General features: G+C 50.2%; 1 protein-coding gene across 1 annotated transcript in view; it reads left to right on the top strand.

Moving 5' to 3' along the window:
• The first annotated feature begins 6,645 nt into the window (after positions 1 to 6,645).
• The window catches only part of DPYSL3 (dihydropyrimidinase like 3), a 179,697-nt gene continuing 164,668 nt past the window's right edge, over positions 6,646 to 21,674 (top strand). Inside the window, exon 1 of the mRNA XM_075344609.1 lies at positions 6,646 to 7,034. Within this exon, the coding sequence (XP_075200724.1) occupies positions 6,711 to 7,034 (324 nt within the window). The 5' untranslated portion in view covers positions 6,646 to 6,710. The remainder of the gene's footprint in view (positions 7,035 to 21,674) is intronic.

The raw sequence follows: 21,674 nt of genomic DNA, 5'->3' as shown, positions 1-21,674 counted from the left end.
AGCTGTATCCTGCTAGAGCATCAGTTTTTGGCCAGGGCGATGTACACACTGCAGCCCAACTTGCTGTGAGTAATACTTGATTTTTGGAGGACATTATCCTCTTATTGTTGCTTTTTTTTATATTTAGTGTAGGGACCTACAGACATGAGGTCCCTTGACGAGGGTGTAGGCTTACGTTTTATGGCCATAAATACCAACAAAAACCTCATATTTTTTTGTTTGTACAGGATACAGCCAGGCCCCTTTCTGTTGGGCCTTGCATTGTAGAGTGTCTGTCCGTGCATGATATACAGTGGAGTACGGCTTGGCAGCCCGCCTGATCTAATAGAAGGGCGTTACCTAATAGGCTGCGGGTTTGTGACTGTGTCATCTGCATGTGAACAGCGCTCTATGCAAGCCACTTGTGTGCAGTTTTATCATCTAGCAGTCACCTCCCCTCCATTCCATGAAGGTGTGTGTGTGATCTGCTTCTCCTGCACCTGTGGTGCCTCCACTTAGTGGGGGTTTAGCTGTATCCTGCTAGAGCATCAGTTTTTGGCCAGGGCGATGTACACACTGCAGCCCAACTTGCTGTGAGTAATACTTGATTTTTGGAGGACATTATCCTCTTATTGTTGCTTTTTTTTATATTTAGTGTAGGGACCTAAAGACATGAGGTCCCTTGACGAGGGTGTAGGCTTACGTTTTATGGCCATAAATACCAACAAAAACCTCATATTTTTTTGTTTGTACAGGATACAGCCAGGCCCCTTTCTGTTGGGCCTTGCATTGTAGAGTGTCTGTCCGTGCATGATATACAGTGGAGTACGGCTTGGCAGCCCGCCTGATCTAATAGAAGGGCGTTACCTAATAGGCTGCGGGTTTGTGACTGTGTCATCTGCATGTGAACAGCGCTCTATGCAAGCCACTTGTGTGCAGTTTTATCATCTAGCAGTCACCTCCCCTCCATTCCATGAAGGTGTGTGTGTGATCTGCTTCTCCTGCACCTGTGGTGCCTCCACTTAGTGGGGGTTTAGCTGTATCCTGCTAGAGCATCAGTTTTTGGCCAGGGCGATGTACACACTGCAGCCCAACTTGCTGTGAGTAATACTTGATTTTTGGAGGACATTATCCTCTTATTGTTGCTTTTTTTTATAATGGCTTAGTTAAAAAAAATTTGAGTGTGCAATGCAGGCAGACGTGCTGCAAATATCTTTGCACTAGTTTGACTACACAAAAGTACAATAGCCACGTTTAGGATGCCACTAGGTACACTGAGTGTTTGCTAGTATAATGGCTTAGTTAAAAAGAGTTTGAGTGTGCAATGCAGGCAGAGGTGCTGCAAATATCTTTGCACTAGTGTGACTAGACAAAAGTACAATAGCCACGTTTAGGATGCCACTAGGTACACTGACTGTTTGCTAGTATAATGGCTTAGTTAAAAAAAGTTTGAGTGTGCAATGCAGGCAGACGTGCTGCAAATATCTTTGCACTAGTTTGACCACACAAAAGTCCAATAGCCACGTTTAGGATGCCACTAGGTACACTGAGTGTTTGCTAGTATAATGGCTTAGTTATAATGAGTTGGAGTGTGCAATGCAGGCAGAGGTGCTGCAAATGTCTTTGCACTAGTGGGACTATAGCAAAGTCCAATAGCCACGTTTAGGATGCCACTAGGTACACTGAGTGTTTGCTAGTATAATGGCTTAGTTAAAAAGAGTTGGAGTGTGCAGAGGACAGGAGGGTACAGTGCCAGGATTGTGGGGCTCTGGGTAGAGGAATGGAAGCCTGCCGTTCTATCCCTCCTAATGGGGAAATGCAGGGAGGAAATCCCTGACCTTTGCTACACAGACGCTGTCGCTGTTTTCAGGACCTGTCACCTATGGCTCTGACCCTACCGGTTTGAGCCCTTAAAAGGACTGATAGAAAGTGCTCTCCCTAAGCTGTCCAGCGCTGTGTATGGAGCGCATACAGCTGTATCAGCGATAGGACTCAGGACGGACCTGCGACAGTGATGTCTGACACCAAAGACGCAGAAGAGATAATGGCGTCCTGGAGGAAAATGTCCGGTTTTATAATGCAGGGACATGTGACATGGACATCCTATCACACATGCCGTTGCTTCTCTGGCTAAAAGTCCACTTAGCTGTGTGTGTGTCTGGGATTGGCTGACATGCTGGTCCGCCCCACAAGACGCGCGCACTTAGGGAAGGAAGACAAGGAAAAAAAAAAATGGCGATCGCCATTATAGAAACAGCAGTGATCTGAATGCGCTGTTCCCGCACACTATACACTGAAATGTCATAATAGTGTGAGTCACAGAGTGACTTACACTATTACAGCGGAAACCAAGCTAGGAATTAGCTGTTTTTTTGCTGCTAGAACCGTTCTCGAACGTTTCTAGAACTATCGAGCTTTTGCAAAAAGCTCGAGTTCTAGTTCGATCTAGAACAGGCCCCAAAATCACTCGAGCCTAGAACTGGAGAACCTCGAACCGCGAACCGCGCTCAACTCTAGTAATGAGTCCCATGCCACCATCAGCAATGAGTTCAATAAATGAAAAGTTTATGATTATTATGGATTTTGAAACCCCCATGTCTTACATTGAGGCCATATTCATGCATATTCACACATCTGAACTTGGTTTACCATGCAAGGACTACCTGTGGGTCCTGACACAAACTAGACAGTTTTATCATATAGTGTACTGGAAAAAAAATTCCAAGAACGGTGAAATTGCAAAAAAAAGTGCAATTGCACGATTGTTTTGGGGGTCTTTTATTTACCACGTACACTATATGGTAAAAAAATTAGAAATTTGTCCAAAAAAAGAATAGCTCTTTTGTCGCCATTTTCTGAGACCTGTAGTGTTCTCATTTTTCGGGATTTGGGGCTCAGTGATGGTTTCTTTTTTGCGTCTTGAGCTGGTGTTTTTATATATACAATTTTTGCATAGATGCGACGTTTTGATTGCCTGTTATGCTTTTTAATGCAATGTTGCGGCAACAAAAAAACGTAATTTTGGCATTTGGAATTTTTTTTCTCGCCGCAACACGTACCAATCAGATTACTTAATTTTATATTTTAATATATCCGGCATTTATGAACACGGCAATACCAAATGTGTATTTTTTTAATGTTTTATTTTCAATGAGATGAAAGGGACCTAATTTGAACAGTTTTTTTCATATTTTTTAAAACTTTTTTTATTGATTTTACTAGTCCTCCTGCATAGTCCGATCACATGTGCTGATCAGAGCAATGCTGCAGCATCACTCTGATCAGCAGAAAGGCAGTGTTCCTGTGAGTGCTGCCGCTCTGTTGGCTCTCACATGAAGGGAGTCATAGTAGCGTCAGGGGTCATTAACTGACCTCGCGCTACCCTGGCAACACCATGGTGCCCCTTGATTCCGTCATGAGGCTGCCAAAGCCATTTAAATTGCGCTGTCGGATTTTGACAGCATAATCTAAGTGATCCACCCGTGCCAGTTAGCCGCACATGTCTACTGATCAGATCAGTAGACATGTGCGGGGATTACCGTTGGCTCGCCACCGGAGCCCATGGTGACTGGGGAGACACGATCTTGAATGTATATATATGTCCAAGCTCGTTAAAGATTTAAAGGTTTTTTTTAGACAAAGTACATTTTAGTTAATTGATCTTAGAATAATAATAAGGGCTAAGCCACACGGCGAGAAAAACAGTGCGAGTGGAGTGCGATAAAACATCGCATTCCCCTCGGACCAATTCTAGTCTGTGTGTCAGCACACATGAGCGATTATTTTCTCAGCCCTAATCGGACTGAGAAAACAATCGCAGCATGCTGCGATTGTAAGCTGAGTCTCTTTCTCTCGCACCCATTCAAGTGAATGGGGCGAGAGAAAAATCGCACTGCACTCGCGGTACACCGGTGTACTGCTAGTGCAGTGCGAGAATGGCAATAGCCGGCTACGCAGTAGAGAGGGAGAGAAATCCCTCCCTCCCCTCCTGAGTGCCGGCCCGCCCCCCGCAGCTGAGGTCTGCTCGCACGAACGGACCTCAGTTGCAAGGACACAGGCATGACACTCGGCTCTGCTGTACTGCCAGCACGAGCCGAGTCTCATGCAAGTGGATCGCAGTAGTGCCCGTGTGGCCCAGCCTAAGTTCCAAAATTGGATGTGTTAATAATAAATGTTCCTGTGCTGAGATAATCTTATATATGTGCCCCTGCTATGTACTTTGTAATGGCTGTTTCTGATAATACCATATCTTCTAGCCAGGGGTGGAACAATATGTGATTTTACAACTGACGTAGCAGTGACGTGCAGCTGCTGCTTTCTGTGAGCTGCAAACATCACCCTGCCTTTTTTTTATCATAGGGCTAGGTTCGCACACTGCGTCTTTTTGACGCTGCGTTTTTGTGCGTTTTTGGCCGCTAAAAACGCACAAAACGCACCTGCGTCGAAAAAACGCATCAAAAAACGCATGCGTTTTTGCCGCGATTTGGTGCGTTTTTGATCTCTGCGTTTTGCTGCGTTTTTCCAATGCATTGCATGGGGGGAAAACGCAGAAAAACGCAGGAAAGAACTGACATGTCCATTTTTTTTTTTTAACTCAAAAACGCAGGTAAAAAAAACAGATGTGTGCGGACAGCAAAAATGAAAACTCATAGACTTTGCTGGGGAAGCAAAGTCCTGCAGTTTTGAGGCCAAAAACGCACCCGAAAAACGCGCAAAAACGCCGTGAAAAACGCACTGTGCGCACATAGCCTAGGAGTGTTTCTTATGTGTCTCCAGTTCCCTGAGCTCATCTTAAATCAAGTCATTGAGGTAGGTGCTCCGAGTGACATTGAGCTCACATGACACTGACTTGATTTCTAAAGAGCTCGGGAGGGCTGGAAATGTGATAGAAAAATTAACTCCTGTGATAAAACAGGTAGGGAATGATTTTACCTCACAGAAAGAATCTGCAGTGATCCTGTGCTGTAATATCTGTATACATTCTTACTTTTTTCCCCTGCCCAGGAGATGTGGTATGATCAGACCATGTCCCTGTATGGTCAGACACAGCCAATTACACAGTACATAGCAGGGACACATATATATGATTATTTTTTAACACATCCAATTATGGAACTTACTATTATTCCAAGATCTATTGAATAAAATGTACTTTGTTGTACGGTATTAATCTAAAATAAAATAAATAAAGTATGTCACTGCTGGTTAACCCCTTAAATGCAGACACCAATCACTGACAGTGGGATTTAAGTCTTGCCGTCCAGGTGTCACGTTTGATGATGAAGGAGCATCAAAATACTCTGATACTCGGATAGATAGAGTTGAGTGAGTACCTAACTATATTCGTACTCGCTATACTCATAACGAGTACTGTCTAATACTCGCGTATTCATTCCGAATAGTGTGTGCAATGCAAGTCAATGTGGAAAAACTCGCAAAATAATGAGTGACTTGAATGCTGTACTAGTCACTTGAATGCTGTACTGTTCGCTACTCGCACGAATAGTGCGGAATTCGGGTTACTTGCTACATTGCGAGTATTCTTCATTGACTTGCTTTGCACACTATTCAGAATGCACACGCGAGTATTAGACAGCACTCGTTACAAGTATAGCGAATCTGAGTATTTCAGAACTCGCTCAGCATTAGTCACGTTCATTTGGGTGGCCATCGCTGTCCTTACACCCTCGCTGTGATGTGATCGTGGGTGCTGATGGGTTACAGAGACAGTCTAGAGTTGATTTTGTCTATATTTTGTGATACTGAAGTATCCCAGTACAAACCATCAAACAATATCAGGCTTATGTACCCTACAGTTACCCAAAAAATAGTGTTATGGAAAAAAAGGAACAGAAATAATTAGTGAGCCCCTTCTGGGGTGGTGCTAAAGTAGGGTCCAAACCGTCTCAAGGAGATGTAGAAACTTGGCCCAAAGATTGCCACATAGACAGCGGTGGTCACCGCGTCATACCTAACTATGCCAGTTGCTATACCCCCTGAGGACCCCTGCACGCACACTGATGAAGGTCTGTGACCGAAACGTCTGTGCTTGTGCTGGTCCTACAAGGTCTCCTCAGTAAAAGCCCGCTATTCACATTCATCGAGTGCCAAGTTTCCTCATCTACTTAGAACAGAAATAAAGCATGATATGTGACAATGTGACAATCGAATTTAACCCATGTGATAAAGGCATTAATGGAAAAAAATGAAAAGCAGGTTTCCAGTTGCCATTTTTGATATCTGCCCCCCCTCCCCCCCACACACACCAAAATATACTAAAAGCTGCCACATGCCATGTTCCCAGGTCATTTTTACCAAACAGTCCCTGAAAACAATGGCGGACAGGCGTTATTTCCACTACTTCACATTATCCGCTTTATTTTTTTGATATTTTGTGGTAAATTGAATGGTGTCATTCACAACCACCACAGCCCCACATATTGTGATGCTGAAGGAAAAGTAAAAAAAAGTTATGGCTCTCGGAAGAAGGGGAGGAAAATAGAAAAGTGCAACAATGAATCTGCGTCCACAAGGGGTTAAGGCAGCAGTGTCCCCAGAATGGGCGCATTTCGGGCTATTCCCGGCCCCGCCGCTACATTGTTGCCAGTGGCTGTGACCTCGCCGCCGTCTATATGTATGCGTGTCACTGGGCGCACGGCTGCTCATTAGCGCCCCCTCTGGCCGCGCCGCCCTGCTCAGCACTGTGCTCGCCTGCAGCTCCGCTCTCAGCCATGGCATCAGGCAACAGGGCATGGGACAAGGAAGACGACCTGCCGGTGTACCTCGCCCGCCCGGGCACGGCAGACCAGGTCCCCCGGGTGAAGTACAGCGGCATGTTCTGCAATGTGGAGGGCGCCTATGAGAGGAAGACCATAGACTTTGACTCTCTCATTGTCGGGCAGAGAGGGGGCAGAAAAAGCAACTCTGCTCCTCACCAAGGGGCAAACAGCCAGACTCCGGAGAAGACCCCCGGCAACACGGAGGGGGAGAACCCCGGGGTGCAGATCAAGACGTGTGCAGGGAAGGAGCTGCTGCAGAACCTCCCCGAGAGCAAGGTAAGCGCGAGCTCCGTGTGTCAGGCTCTGCCCAGGGGTATCCGCTATGCCGGGTCCGTGCCAGCTGCAGGTATACTCACTGCACTGTGCCCAGGGGTATCCGCTATGCCGGGTCCGTGCCAGCTGCAGGTATACTCACCGCACTGTACTATGCTGGATGGAGAGAAACTTCGCGGGCTGTGTCCTCTGCAGGCACTGTCTGCTCCTCTGCATGTCTGAGGGGCTTATACCATGCCACTATTATGTGCCCACTGTGCCCAGGGGTATCCGCTATGCCGGGTCCGTGCCAGCTGCAGGTATACTCACTGCACTGTACTATGCTGGATGGAGAGAAACTTCCCGGGCTGTGTCCTCTGCAGGCACTGTCTGCTCCTCTGCATGTCTGAGGGGCTTATGCCATGCCACTATTATGTGCCCACTGTGCCCAGGGGTATCCGCTATGCCGGGTCCGTGCCAGCTGCAGGTATACTCACTGCACTGTACTATGCTGGATGGAGAGAAACTTCCCGGGCTGTGTCCTCTGCAGGCACTGTCTGCTCCTCTGCATGTCTGAGGGGCTTATGCCATGCCACTATTATGTGCCCACTGTGCCCAGGGGTATCCGCTATGCCGGGTCCGTGCCAGCTGCAGGTATACTCACTGCACTGTACTATGCTGGATGGAGAGAAACTTCCCGGGCTGTGTCCTCTGCAGGCACTGTCTGCTCCTCTGCATGTCTGAGGGGCTTATACCATGCCACTATTATGTGCCCACTGTGCCCAGGGGTATCCGCTATGCCGGGTCCGTGCCAGCTGCAGGTATACTCACTGCACTGTGCTATGCTGGATGGAGAGAAACTTCCCGGGCTGTGTCCTCTGCAGGCACTGTCTGCTCCTCTGCATGTCTGAGGGGCTTATGCCATGCCACTATTATGTGCCCACTGTGCCCAGGGGTATCCGCTATGCCGGGTCCGTGCCAGCTGCAGGTATACTCACTGCACTGTACTATGCTGGATGGAGAGAAACTTCCCGGGCTGTGTCCTCTGCAGGCACTGTCTGCTCCTCTGCATGTCTGAGGGGCTTATGCCATGCCACTATTATGTGCCCACTGTGCCCAGGGGTATCCGCTATGCCGGGTCCGTGCCAGCTGCAGGTATACTCACCGCACTGTGCTATGCTGGATGGAGAGAAACTTCGCGGGCTGTGTCCTCTGCAGGCACTGTCTGCTCCTCTGCATGTCTGAGGGGCTTATGCCATGCCACTATTATGTGCCCACTGTGCCCAGGGGTATCCGCTATGCCGGGACCGTGCCAGCTGCAGGTATACTCACTGCACTGTGCTATGCTGGATGGAGAGAAACTTCCCGGGCTGTGTCCTCTGCAGGCACTGTCTGCTCCTCTGCATGTCTGAGGGGCTTATGCCATGCCACTATTATGTGCCCACTGTGCCCAGGGGTATCCGCTATGCCGGGTCCGTGCCAGCTGCAGGTATACTCACTGCACTGTACTATGCTGGATGGAGAGAAACTTCCCGGGCTGTGTCCTCTGCAGGCACTGTCTGCTCCTCTGCATGTCTGAGGGGCTTATACCATGCCACTATTATGTGCCCACTGTGCCCAGGGGTATCCGCTATGCCGGGTCCGTGCCAGCTGCAGGTATACTCACTGCACTGTGCTATGCTGGATGGAGAGAAACTTCCCGGGCTGTGTCCTCTGCATGTCTGAGGGGCTTATACCATGCCACTAATATGTGCCCACTGTGCCCAGGGGTATCCGCTATGCCGGGTCCGTGCCAGCTGCAGGTATACTCACTGCACTGTGCTATGCTGGATGGAGAGAAACTTCCCGGGCTGTGTCCTCTGCACGCACTGTCTGCTCCTCTGCATGTCTGAGGGGCTTATACTATGCCACTAATATGTGCCCACTGTGCCCAGGGGTATCTGCTATGCCGGGTCCGTGCCAGCTGCAGGTATACTCACCGCACTGTGCTATGCTGGATGGAGAGAAACTTCCCGGGCTGTGTCCTCTGCAGGCACTGTCTGCTCCTCTGCATGTCTGAGGGGCTTATGCCATGCCACTATTATGTGCCCACTGTGCCCAGGGGTATCCGCTATGCCGGGACCGTGCCAGCTGCAGGTATACTCACCACACTGTACTATGCTGGATGGAGAGAAACTTCCCGGGCTGTGTCCTCTGCACGCACTGTCTGCTCCTCTGCATGTCTGAGGGGCTTATGCCATGCCACTAATATGTGCCCACTGTGCCCAGGGGTATCCGCTATGCCGGGACCGTGCCAGCTGCAGGTATACTCACTGCTGTGTCCTCTGCAGGCACTGTCTGCTCCTCTGCATGTCTGAGGGGCTTATGCCATGCCACTATTATGTGCCCACTGTGCCCAGGGGTATCCGCTATGCCGGGTCCGTGCCAGCTGCAGGTATACTCACCACACTGTACTATGTGCTGGATGGAGAGAAACTTCCCGGGCTGTGTCCTCTGCATGTCTGAGGGGCTTATACCATGCCACTAATATGTGCCCACTGTGCCCAGGGGTATCCGCTATGCCGGGACCGTGCCAGCTGCAGGTATACTCACTGCTGTGTCCTCTGCAGGCACTGTCTGCTCCTCTGCATGTCTGAGGGGCTTATGCCATGCCACTATTATGTGCCCACTGTGCCCAGGGGTATCCGCTATGCCGGGTCCGTGCCAGCTGCAGGTATACTCACTGCACTGTACTATGCTGGATGGAGAGAAACTTCCCGGGCTGTGTCCTCTGCAGGCACTGTCTGCTCCTCTGCATGTCTGAGGGGCTTATGCCATGCCACTACTATGTGCCCACTGTGCCCAGATCCTGTCACATACCACTATTATACCACTATTACTATATACCGACTAGCCAGAGACCCCACTAATGACCAAGATCCTGTCACATACCACTATTATACCACCATTACTATATGCCGACTAGCCAGAGACCCCAGTAATGCCCAGATCCTGTCACATACCACTATTATACTACTATTACTATATGCTGACTAGCCAGAGACCCCACTAATGCCCAGATCTCGTCACATACCACTATTATATATAGCTATATGCGGACTAGCCAGGGACCCCACTAATGCCCAGATCTCGTTACATACCACTATTATATATAGCTATATGCGGACTAGCCAGGGACCCCACTAATGCCCTGATCCTGTCACATACCACTATTATACCACCATTACTATATGCAGACTAGCCAGGGACCCCAGTAATGCCCAGATCTTGTCACATACCTCTATTATACGACTATCACTGTATGCCCACTAGCTAGAGACTGCATTAATGCCCAGATCCTGTCACATACCACTATTAAACCACAGATATTGTATGCCCACTGGGTTGAGACCTCACTAATGACCAGATCTTGCCACATACCATTATTACTGTTTGCCCACTAGATGGGGATCCCCCTAATGCCCAGATCCTTTCACATACCACTATTATACCAATAATATTGTATGCCCCCTGGCTGGAGATCCCACTAATACCCAGATTTTGTCACATACAACTATTATACCACTATTGCTGTATGCCTACTAGCTAGGGACCCCATTGTTGTAAAGATCATGGCACACACCACTATTATACCACCATTACTGTATACCCACTAGCCGGGGACCCCACTGATGCCCATATCTTGCCACATACCACTATTACTGTATGCCCACTAGCCAGGGACCCCATTGTTGTAAAGATCATGCCACACACCACTATTATACCACTATTCTAGTATGCCCATTAGCTGGGGACCCATGGATGCCCATATGAAGGCTTTTAGCTCTGTTCTTCATATGTATAACAATCCTGAGATACACAGAGATGCCGCCATTTACCAGGTGCAGACGTCATTTTGATCCCAGTGGTCCCTGATCACATGTCCTTATGTTTTCACTTGACCCCTTTAAAGCGCCTATAAATGGGTGGGGGTGTCTCGTGTCCTACCAGTGAATGAATGAAAGGTCACCTGTTAGTGTATGGCTGCAGTGCCACTATCGTATAGCACATCTTTTGACATGTCACTCAGCTCCTGCCCATTATTCTCTCCAGCTTCACTCATAGACTGTCATGGTAGTTTATGGCCCTCTGTGACCTCTGAAATGAAATCCAGAGGAGCTGATGGAAAGAAGCGTGTCTCTCAATAGATTACCTCCCCCTCCCCCTACATTGTCATTCTCATAGCCCAGACCCCACCAATGACAACTTCTGTGACATGTCAAGAAATCTAGGAAATATAGATGAATTTTAAAGAGAATGGGGCCGATTCATCAAGACTGGCATTTTATATGCTGGCGTTTAACCATGGGGTGCTGGAGCAAGGTGCCTAAGGAGGCATGAGACTCAATGCATTTGGGTCATCTTTCAGCTGTTGTGCCCTGAAAAATTGTAAGAGCTTGGTGGAAGTGACGTTAAAACCTTCACTAGGCACAATGTTTTTATGTAGCTATGAGTTATGGTGCTAACATGGTGCTACTGTGTTCTGCCCCATACATTGTCTACATCCAGATGGGACAGATATCAGTAGATCGGTGGGTTGCTGAGTGACTGTCCCCCACCGAGCTCATATTGATGACCTTTGCTATGGTTTTGTCATAAACCATTAAAGGTGTATTCCCTTCTTCAAGATCCCATCCCAATATGTAGATGTGGTGTAGTAATAAAAATAATAATAATATTAGCAAACCCCTCCAATAAGAGCGCTTCCGATTCACTATGTCGCTTACCTCAAGTGCAGGGCATTGCAGGACCTTAGGTATCCATAGTTATGACCAATAGCAACAACTAACTAATTAACTGTGGCTATATGCGTGGTTGTAATCATGGACACTTAAGCTGTAATGCCCCGCACATGTGGTAAGAGACAAAGCTAATCAGGAGAACTATCCTACATTTCTAAACGGAGATATTTGCTAATAGTATTATTACATCTATTACATATTGGGACAGGATCTTGGAGATGGAGATAACTTTTTAAGTCCTGGACAACCCCTTTAAGCTCAGTGACGCTCTATGAAAGTTGAATTTTCTCTGAAAGCTGCTCTGGACTTTATCCATTTGTGCTATCTGTACTCAGTTATTTTCTTCTGTGAATAGGAGAATAGAATTCCTGGGGACATGGTTTCTCTAGCCACAAACCTAAATTATAGAGGCAAATAGTTTTAAAGAGGCAACTGTTATAAAAGATAATACAAACTGCAGCGCAATCAGTCTGCCCATGGGCCGTGAGGTTGGATAAAACTGTATCAATGGGGAGATCTCTGCCCCCGGATCGGCGGAAGGTGGGTAGAGACTTAGGAAGCACTGTGCTCATTAATACACCGTACTCATAAGTACCGTATGTGTCCAGTGTATTCCTCCGGTGCCCTTGTTTGTCAGTCATCACAACCAGTAATGGGCGAGCACTACCATGCTCGGGTGCTCGGTACTCGTGACTAATGTTGAGTGAGCACTACCATGTTCGTGTGCTCGGTACTCGTGACTAATGTTGAGTGAGCACTACCATGCTCGGGTGCTCGGTACTCGTGACTAATGTTGAGTGAGCACTACCATGTTCGGGTGCTCGGTACTCATGACTAGTGTTGAGTGAGCACTACTATGCTCGGGTGCTCGGTATTCATGACTAGTGTTGAGTGAGCACTACTATGCTCGGGTGCTCGGTACTCGTGACTAATGTTGACTGAGCACTACCATGTTCGTGTGCTCGGTACTCGTGACTAGTGTTGAGTGAGCACTACTATGCTCGGGTGCTCGGTACTCATAATGAGCAGTTGGACGCTGGATGTCAATGGGAAACTCAAGCATTTTTCCAAAAGATCTTCTGGAAGAAAGCTGAAGTCCATCATTGACTTCCATTATACTTGGTACACAAGTCAAGCCCGTTTGAGCATCCCACTGCTCGTTTTCAGTATTGAGCACCCAAGCATGGTAGTGCTTGCTCATCACTAATCATATTTTTGTGTTGTTTGGATACTAGCAGTACAGACAGTTAACTGTAATATTGTCCTTACATAGACCTGCACATTAGACTTCCGTATATGAAGGACATGGCTGATATTTACTTTGTTGAATTGGGGATAAATGGTGAGGGTCATATTTTAGGCCTTATATTCTCTAAGGCTGCTTGCCAATGATCTGAGTTCACAGTGTTTTGGACACGTGTTTTCGTTGCATCCAAAATGCTGCATTGTACAGTACAAGCACAGTGGATGGGATTTATAGAAATCCCAGGCCCACTGTGCATGTTCTGCCCTCAGCATAAACTGACATGTGGTGCGGCCTCCCGAGCCGCGGTATGTCAATTCATTGCTGCAGACCCGCCAGCAATACCGCAGTGGCCTAAACCCTGATTGTGGGCATGGAACACTGCAGTCTCCGGAGAGAATTCGTGGCACCACAGGAGAGGACATGCTGCATCCAGCATGTAAGTGTTAAAAGGGTGGTTCACCCATATTTTTTATTGTCTAGATCGATATTATATTGAGAAACAATGTTTCTATCCAATACCTTATGTTGGCAATATAGTGCCTGTGAGAGGCGCTATTGCAGACTGCTGTTCCCTGCTCCGTGACCGGGATCCGGTGACATCACGTCAAGTTCTGGACATGTCACATCCCTGCGGCGGCCGCAGTCTTCCTGAGTCACTGGGCTATGGGTGGTGTTCCACCGCTCGTCACCCAGTGTGTCTCCTGCTTGCAGCGCTCTGCTATGAGGGAGCTGATGGGCTGTGACGAGAGGTGAAACACCGCCCAGAGCCCATCACTCACGGATACTGCGGCCGGCCGCGGTGTCAGAAACTTGACGTGACGTCACCGGATCCCCGAGGTCACGGAGTCCCGGGGGTCATGGAGCGGGGAACAGCGGTCTGCAGTAGCGCCTCTCACAGGCACTATTGCCAACATAAGGTATTTGAGAGAAACATTGTTTCTCAATATGTTATCGATCTAGACAATAACAAATATGGGTGAACCATCCCTTTAAGATTAGAGACTTGTGGTGAGGAAGAAAATGGAGAAGTATTGGAAGAGGCTCTTGTTTGATCACATAAATGTGGGTATTGGTGGACTCTCTGCTAATAGTTTAATTGTTTGTGTAGGCCTTTGATAGCCTATCCTCAGAATGCATGGACAGTATCAGTTCTGTGGGGGTCTGACTCTCCGCACCTCCACAGTTCAGCTGTCAGAGACTCACCAAGTCCTGCTGTGATGCCCTGGGCAAGCTAGGGGTCACAGGTCATGACACCACCACACACCCCACATTCCCTGCAGGCACACCAAGGTCAGAACACAAATCCTTGTTGCCCTCCTCCAGGGGCTGATGTTCACACCAGGGGGTGGGCCAGGCGGTTGGCACCACCCACCGAGGAGTTCACAGTCCTGGAGGCGGGAAAACCAGCAGTCAAGCTAGGGAAGTGAAGGAGTAAACAGTGGAGAGTTGAGTTTGAGAGTTGAAGGAAGTGGCAGTGGAGCCAGTGACAGGAGTGGAAGTGAGAGAAGAGAAGTGACAGTTTGAAAGCCTGAAGTTGGTCCGGGTGTGTGCCCCGGACTGAGACAGCAAGGTTGGCGGACGGCGGTGACCGTCTGCAGGAGAGGCTGATCGGAGGTTGCCGAAAGGACCGTGGACGGGTGGTGGCCCGGCGGTACCGGAGCGGTATACAAAGAGAAGCCAGCACCATTGGCAGGGGCCTTTCGGATCCCGGCAAGGCTAGGAGTCGCCGTAATTTGCCAAATCCGTCAGTGAAGGGGACCTCCAGGTCTCCCAGCAGCAAAGTCCCGATTGAAGGCAACAGTCCGACCGTGAAGGGGAGACACCGCCACCGCCAAGGCACCAGTTTCCCAGGGCCAGCGCCTGTGGGCAAGAGAGGGGCTCCTCCGGCTCATATCCAAGCTGGGGAGCGGGTTACCGGTGGGAATCCATCGCTACCAAAGAACCGTACTTAGGTGCAGGGAAGTGACCGTCACCGCTAACTGCAGGGAACATCAGCACCGTAGCCGTCCGAGGGACCCGTCCAACCAGCCGTTTGTTTACCGTGAACTGTGTCATCATCCTTGGGCTGAGTGAGTACCTCCGTGCCGTGCGGCACAGCGCTGCCCTTGCGTCCCTGCACCTCCACAGGCCCCATAGCCCGCCTGTCCACCACCCTAAACCCCCGTCATCGGGCCCCGGGACCACCAAACCCCCCTACCCAAGGAGGGGCAAATCAACATCTAGCTGCTCCATACCACCAATCCCGGGATCCCCAGACAGAGCAGCGGTGGTGTCCACACAATCATCACAACCGTGGGTGGCGTCACGGACATTAATCAAATTCCCCCACCAACAAATCACCCCTTTCACTCACGGGCGAGGAGCGCCGCTCGAGTCCCCGGGATCTGGCCTATCGCTCGAGCCACCGAGCAGCAGTAGCCGCAGAGCAGCGGCGGCCGGACCCGAGCTGTGGGAGAGCGCAGCATTGACACCCTCCTCCCCGCCCGCGACAACTTGGCGTCACGAACAGGATCTTACCGCTCTGCCGTCTGGTAGAGGTGCGCCTTGTTACCGCCGGAGGTGTCCGGCCAGAAAATTTCAGAAGCCGCCATCTTTGGCGCGAAAAGTTCCCGCTTGAGCGTCTTCTCGAGTAGTAGAGGCGCGAAGGCCAAAACCCCGCTCCGATAGAGGAGGAGCCGGAAAGAGGCTAAGAGAGACGGAATGGCGGCTGGTCGCATGTGAGCGCGGCTATAAAAGCAGGGACGCCAGGACCCTGCACCCATCTAGTTCCTGGGAGAGACCGCCAGCAACATGTGGATGCCGTCCAGAAGCACCGTAGCCCCCGCGCCAGGGACCGCGGCGTGGGTGGTGATCCGGACCGCGCAGCTCTACCAGATGCTGCAGGTCAAAATGCAGCTCCTCATGGAGGAGTGGGAGACCGACATGGCAGACGTGATAGCAACCGTGCGGAGACACGAGGAGGAAGCTGCGGAAGGGAGGGTGAGTGACCCACGCCCCGATGCCCTTGAAGGGCCGGTCATCGTGGCTGCGGGACCCGGTCTAAACCCTCTCACCCTGCTGCCTCCCTCGCCACCCGTCCCGGAAGCTGTGACCCCGCCACTAGGCCCGCTGCCACCGCAACCGGTAGCGATACCCAGCATGCCCGCCTCGGCGGGCCGACCTGCAGCCGGAGCCGGTAGCCGCCCGGAGGTGCTGCTGGGAAAGCCCCGAAGCCCAAACCGGAGGCGTCCCCCGAGAAGTCCCCCGAGCCGGAACTGATAGCCCATTCCGTGCCGAAGGCCCAGCAGAGGAAAGCCCCTGTGCCCATCCCCCACACCTCGGCTGAGGTTGTGCCGGGTTGCCGCTGCAAGGCGGCGTCCAAGGCCAAGAAGCCGCGGGACCTGCCGCCCAGATCCCTGACAGTGGGCAGCGTCCAAAATGTCCCGCGAGGCCCGACCCGTGCGCCGGAGCTCGCAGCAGCGCCGTACTGGGACAGGGAGCCGGTACCGTTGGGCCTGGAGATCGAGGAAAGGGAAAGAAAGAAGGCGGAGTTGGTGGCCCGTGCAATCCGGGAAAAAGAGAACCTCCGTCAGGCAACTTTCCGTGTCCGGGGCCCGTTGTATGAAGGGCAGGTGAGGCGGTTTGATGTCCGCCGGGGCTATGGATTCATATATGAACCGGGCCTGGAGGCCGAAGTGTTTATAGCCCTGCGGGATGTTAATGCTCATCTGCCAGAGGAGCACCCTGGTCGGAACCTGATGCCGGGCGACTTGGTCCAGTACATCCGGCACTGTGGAGAGAGGGAGTGGTTCGCCCTAGATGCAAAATTGAGGGGCAGCCAAGAGGCCCGTGTGAGCGCTACACCCCCTCCCTCAAGTGATGCTGAGGACTCTGAGTAAGGCAGCGGAGCACCGTTGTCCAGTCCCCGTTGGGACCACCAGTTTGAAAGAGTTTGTAAAGTTTGCAAAAGATGAAAAATGAAAATGTGTGATAACCGAAAAGTTACCTGATTGTCTACTGCTGTGATTTGGAAAACCGGCCGTTGCCGGTACCGTTGTCCCCGTGGGGACCCCTTGAAAAGTTTGGCATAGGAACTCCTATGGACAAGCCCGTGAACTTGCAGGGCAACCACAAACGTTAGTGGCTTGTAAATATGTTGTTGTTGCAATTGCCACCGTACCGCCTCCGGAGAGGCAGATTGGAGGGAGGGCCCGCAGTGGAGCAGGCTGGGGCCCAGCCACCACAGGAACCGGTGGCTACCCTCTGGAGGGGAAGGACAGATCCCGCTCGGGTAACTTGGTTCAGGACTGGGGTCAAGGGGTGCTGCCTGTTTCTTAGGGGCAGCATCAGGGCCAGGTTACTTGGGTGAGAGAGAGCGGCAGCAGCAACCGTTTAAAATGTACCGTAACGTTTAAGAAAAGTGCCTCCCGTTGTGGGATGATGTTATTTTACTTGTATGTCTTGTTTTTATCTTTTCATAAAAAAAAAAAGAAGGGAAATAAAACCGGTGTTGGACGGGCAGCCCAAGGACGATCTGCGTTTTGCTAAGGGGGAATGTGACGCCCTGGGCAAGCCAGGGGTCACAGGTCATGACACCACCACACACCCCACATTCCCTGCAGGCACACCAAGGTCAGAACACAAATCCTTGTTGCCCTCCTCCAGTGGCTGATGTTCACACCAGGGGGTGGGCCAGGCGGTTGGCACCACCCACCAAGGAGTTCAAAGTCCTGGAGGTGGGAAAACCAGCAGTCAAGCTAGGGAAGTGAAGGAGTAAACAGTGGAGAGTTGAGTTTGAGAGTAGAAGGAAGTGGCAGTGGAGCCAGTGACAGGAGTGGAAGTGAGAGAAGAGAAGTGATAGTTTGAAAGCCTGAAGTTGGTCCGGGTGTGTGCCCCGGACTGAGACAGCAAGGTTGGCGGACGGCGGTGACCGTCTGCAGGAGAGGCTGATCGGAGGTTGCCGAAAGGACCGTGGACGAGTGGTGGCTCGGCGGTACCGGAGCGGTACACAAAGAGAAGCCAGCACCATTGGCAGGGGCCTTTTGGATCCCGGCAAGGCTAGGAGTCGCCGTAATTTGCCAAATCCGTCAGTGAAGGGGACCTCCGGGTCTCCCAGCAGCAAAGTCCCGATTGAAGGCAACAGTCCGACCATGAAGGAGAGACACCGCCACCGCCAAGGCACCAGTTTCCCAGGGCCAGCGCCTGTGGGCAAGAGAGGGGCTCCTCCGGCTCATATCCAAGCTGGGGAGCGGGTTACCGGTGGGAATCCATCGCTACCAAAGAACCGTACTTAGGTGCAGGGAAGTGACCGTCACCGCTAACTGCAGGGAACATCAGCACCGTAGCCGTCCGAGGGACCCGTCCAACCAGCCGTTTGTTTACCGTGAACTGTGTCATCATCCGTGCGGCACAGCGCTGCCCCTGCGTCCCTGCACCTCCACAGGCCCCATAGCCTGCCTGTCCACCACCCTAAACCCCCGTCATCGGGCCCCGGGACCACCAAACCCCCCTACCGACGGAGGGGCAAATCAACATCTAGCTGCTCCATATCACCACTCCCGGGATCCCCAGACAGAGCAGCGGTGGTGTCCACACAATCACCACAACCGTGGGTGGCGTCACGGACATTAATCAAATTCCCCCACCAACAAATCACCCCTTTCACTCACGGGCGAGGAGCGCCGCTCGAGTCCCCGGGATGCGGCCTATCGCTCGAGCCACCGAGCAGCAGTAGCCGCAGAGCAGCGGCGGTCGGACCCGAGCTGTGGGAGAGTGCAGCGTTGACACCCTCCTCCCCGCCCGCGACACTGCGGCTCTGCAAGTAATAAGTGAATAGAGCAGAAATTTTGTTCCCTACCCTAACCCTCGAAGTGAACCTGTCAGGTGCACCTATGCACCCAGAGCCACGAGCAGTTCTAGGTGCGTCTCTAATTCCTGCCTAACCATCCCTGTATACACTAGCATAGATAAAGAGATCTTTAGAAAAATTATTTCTAAAGATCCCATGTGATATGCTAATGAGGCCAGCGACTAGTCACAAGGACCTGAGTTCCCCTGACTAGTCGGACCCCTTAGTACGTAAGCATGCCCCTGTGGGAGAGTGAACATGCTAATGAATGCGCAGCATCAGAGGATGGTCGCACTCACCTCTCTGCCACCATCGTGTCCAACTGCTGGATTTCGGCTCAGTGCACTTGATCCCGGAAGTCTGGGGGGTCATATGCACTGAGCCGAAATCCACCGTCAGACGCAATGGCAGCTGAGAGGCGAGCACGACCATCCTCTGACTCTGCGCATTCATTAGCATGTTAGCACGCCCACAGGGGCATACTAATATGCTAAGGGGGGCGGCTAGCCAAGGGAACTAACACCCATGCAAATAGACCCTGGACTCATTAGCATATCATATGGGATCTTTAGAAATATTTTTTATCTATGCTAGTGTATACAGGGACAGTTAGGCAGGGATTAGCAATACGCACCCAGAACTGCTCTTGGTTCTGGGTGTATAGTGCACCCGACAGGTTCCCTTTAATGTATATATTTGGTGTGGATGTGTTTAAAAACTTCCCATCTTCCGGAACCAGAGAAGACAGTGATCAGTCCACACTGCAATACATATGATAAGGGTTTAGGGAATGCAGTTTTGGCTGTGAGTGTTGAACAGGTCACGTGTAAAGCCCCTGCGCTGTGATGCTCAGTGATCTGGCTGTAGATGCCCGTGTGGCTTCCATGCTGCCACTTCCAGCTTTTTATCATGGCACAGTTGTTCTAGTCTCCAATCCCGAATGAGTACAATGAAGTTTCTAATACAGTGAGAATCGAAGTGGCATTTGGCCAGTTTTACAGTAAAATTAGACGTTGTGTGACATACTTCCTTATTAGGGACTTTAGTTTATCCTTTATACAATATGAGACTGAAGAATGGCAGATTACATTTTGTTCTGTGCTATGATCATTATTCTAGGCATTGTTTCCATAACTAGTATGAATTGACGTAGGTCATTAACTAAAGTGATATTACGGTATATCTTTAAATTGCCACTCCACCTTGGGACTGAAAATTTGCTATTTCTCATATATAGTCTCCCTACCTGGTGCTCCCCATTTGCCTCTCATTACTTTCTCCATTCAGATTGGTGTTTCCATCCTCCTCCTTCTAAGCTGGCCACGGCAATGGCATGTGCAGTGCAGAGTCATGGGGACTGCACTCCTCCAGCGGTTATCTTGAGTAGGAGGAAAGGAACGATGATCTGAGCAGACGAGGGAGATGGAGGGCACCAGATAAGGTAACTATTAGTGATGAGCACGCACTACCTTGCTCGGGTGCTTGGTACCCGTAACGAGCTGTACTCGGTGTGACTTGGTCTCTACAAGATCAAAGACCGGATACAGATACCTAACACACAGAAGGACTGTAAAATTCCTGGGACATTCACACGTTCCTCTTTCAACGTGGTGTACTTAATTCTGTGCACTATATATCCTATTGGGGGCCTCTATGTTGGAGAAACAGGACAGAGACTGAGAGCAAGGATGAGATCTCACCGCCACACAATTACAGACAAAAAAATCCATTTACCTGTGGCCAAACATTTCTGTGCTTCAGGACACAACATAAACCATATGAAAGTTGTCATATTAAAAGGCAACTTCAGATCACAGAGTCATCGCAGGGTCTGGGAATACAAATTCATTAAAATGTTTAACTCTGTGGACACAGGACTCAACCTTTCAGGAGGATTTATGGCCCATTACAAAATCTCAGGAGTCTATTCCAGAGACTCACCAGACCTCTGATCCTACATGGATATTGGGACAATAAAACTCTCACACCACTAATCAAAGCTAATTAAGGATTCACTTTCTAAGCTCAGTGTTTGTTTACTTAAATGTCTTTTATTAGCCATCCCTCTGCTCTGTTTGTGCATATATTTGTGTTTCTTCAGATATTTTGTCATACCATGCCTGATGAAGGGACCTGAGATGTCTCGAAAGCTTGTTTTGTAACATCACTTTATTTTATTTCAGTTAGCCATTAAAAGGTATCACAAGATTATAATTTTGTTCCTCTCACTGAGAACATTCAATAACTTCTCGCATAAGCACAGTACACTCCTCACATAAGCACAGTACACTCCTCACATAAGCACAGTACACTTCTCGCATAAGTACAGTACACTCCTCACATATACCGATTATATACATTACACATGTACTGCACGTGTCGCCCAGGGTTATGGGGTACTCGGTCCCGGGCGGAGTATATCTGTGGAATGTCACTTTGGTGGCCGTTGCCCGTTCCCGTGCCCTGGGCCCTTTTTGTAAAGGGAATATTTACAGGGGATTAGAATAATGTTCACACGTGATGCCATTTGCGGTGTTGAGGCTATGTAGATGGAGCCGCCACTGCACAATGTTCACTATTGGGGCTGGTGTTAATGGCAGACTGGATGGGAGGAACTCCGCAAGCAGGGCCGGGCCCCAGAGGGTAGGTGATGTGAAGAAGGTAGTCCACACAATGGGTTCAGTGCAACTGGTTCTTTACTCACTTTCTGGTGGCTGGTTTCACCTTCACGTCCCCTTCGTCCCAGTGCCAGTTTAGTAATCTGATGCCTTCTTCCCCTGAACCTGTCTCTGGTTGGTGGGTCCCCATCT

The sequence above is a fragment of the Anomaloglossus baeobatrachus genome, chromosome 4 (genome assembly GCF_048569485.1).
Source record: "Anomaloglossus baeobatrachus isolate aAnoBae1 chromosome 4, aAnoBae1.hap1, whole genome shotgun sequence".
Lineage (NCBI taxonomy): Eukaryota > Metazoa > Chordata > Amphibia > Anura > Aromobatidae > Anomaloglossus > Anomaloglossus baeobatrachus.
Note: the sequence above shows the minus strand (reverse complement) of the source record. Positions and strands in the feature narration are given on the sequence as shown.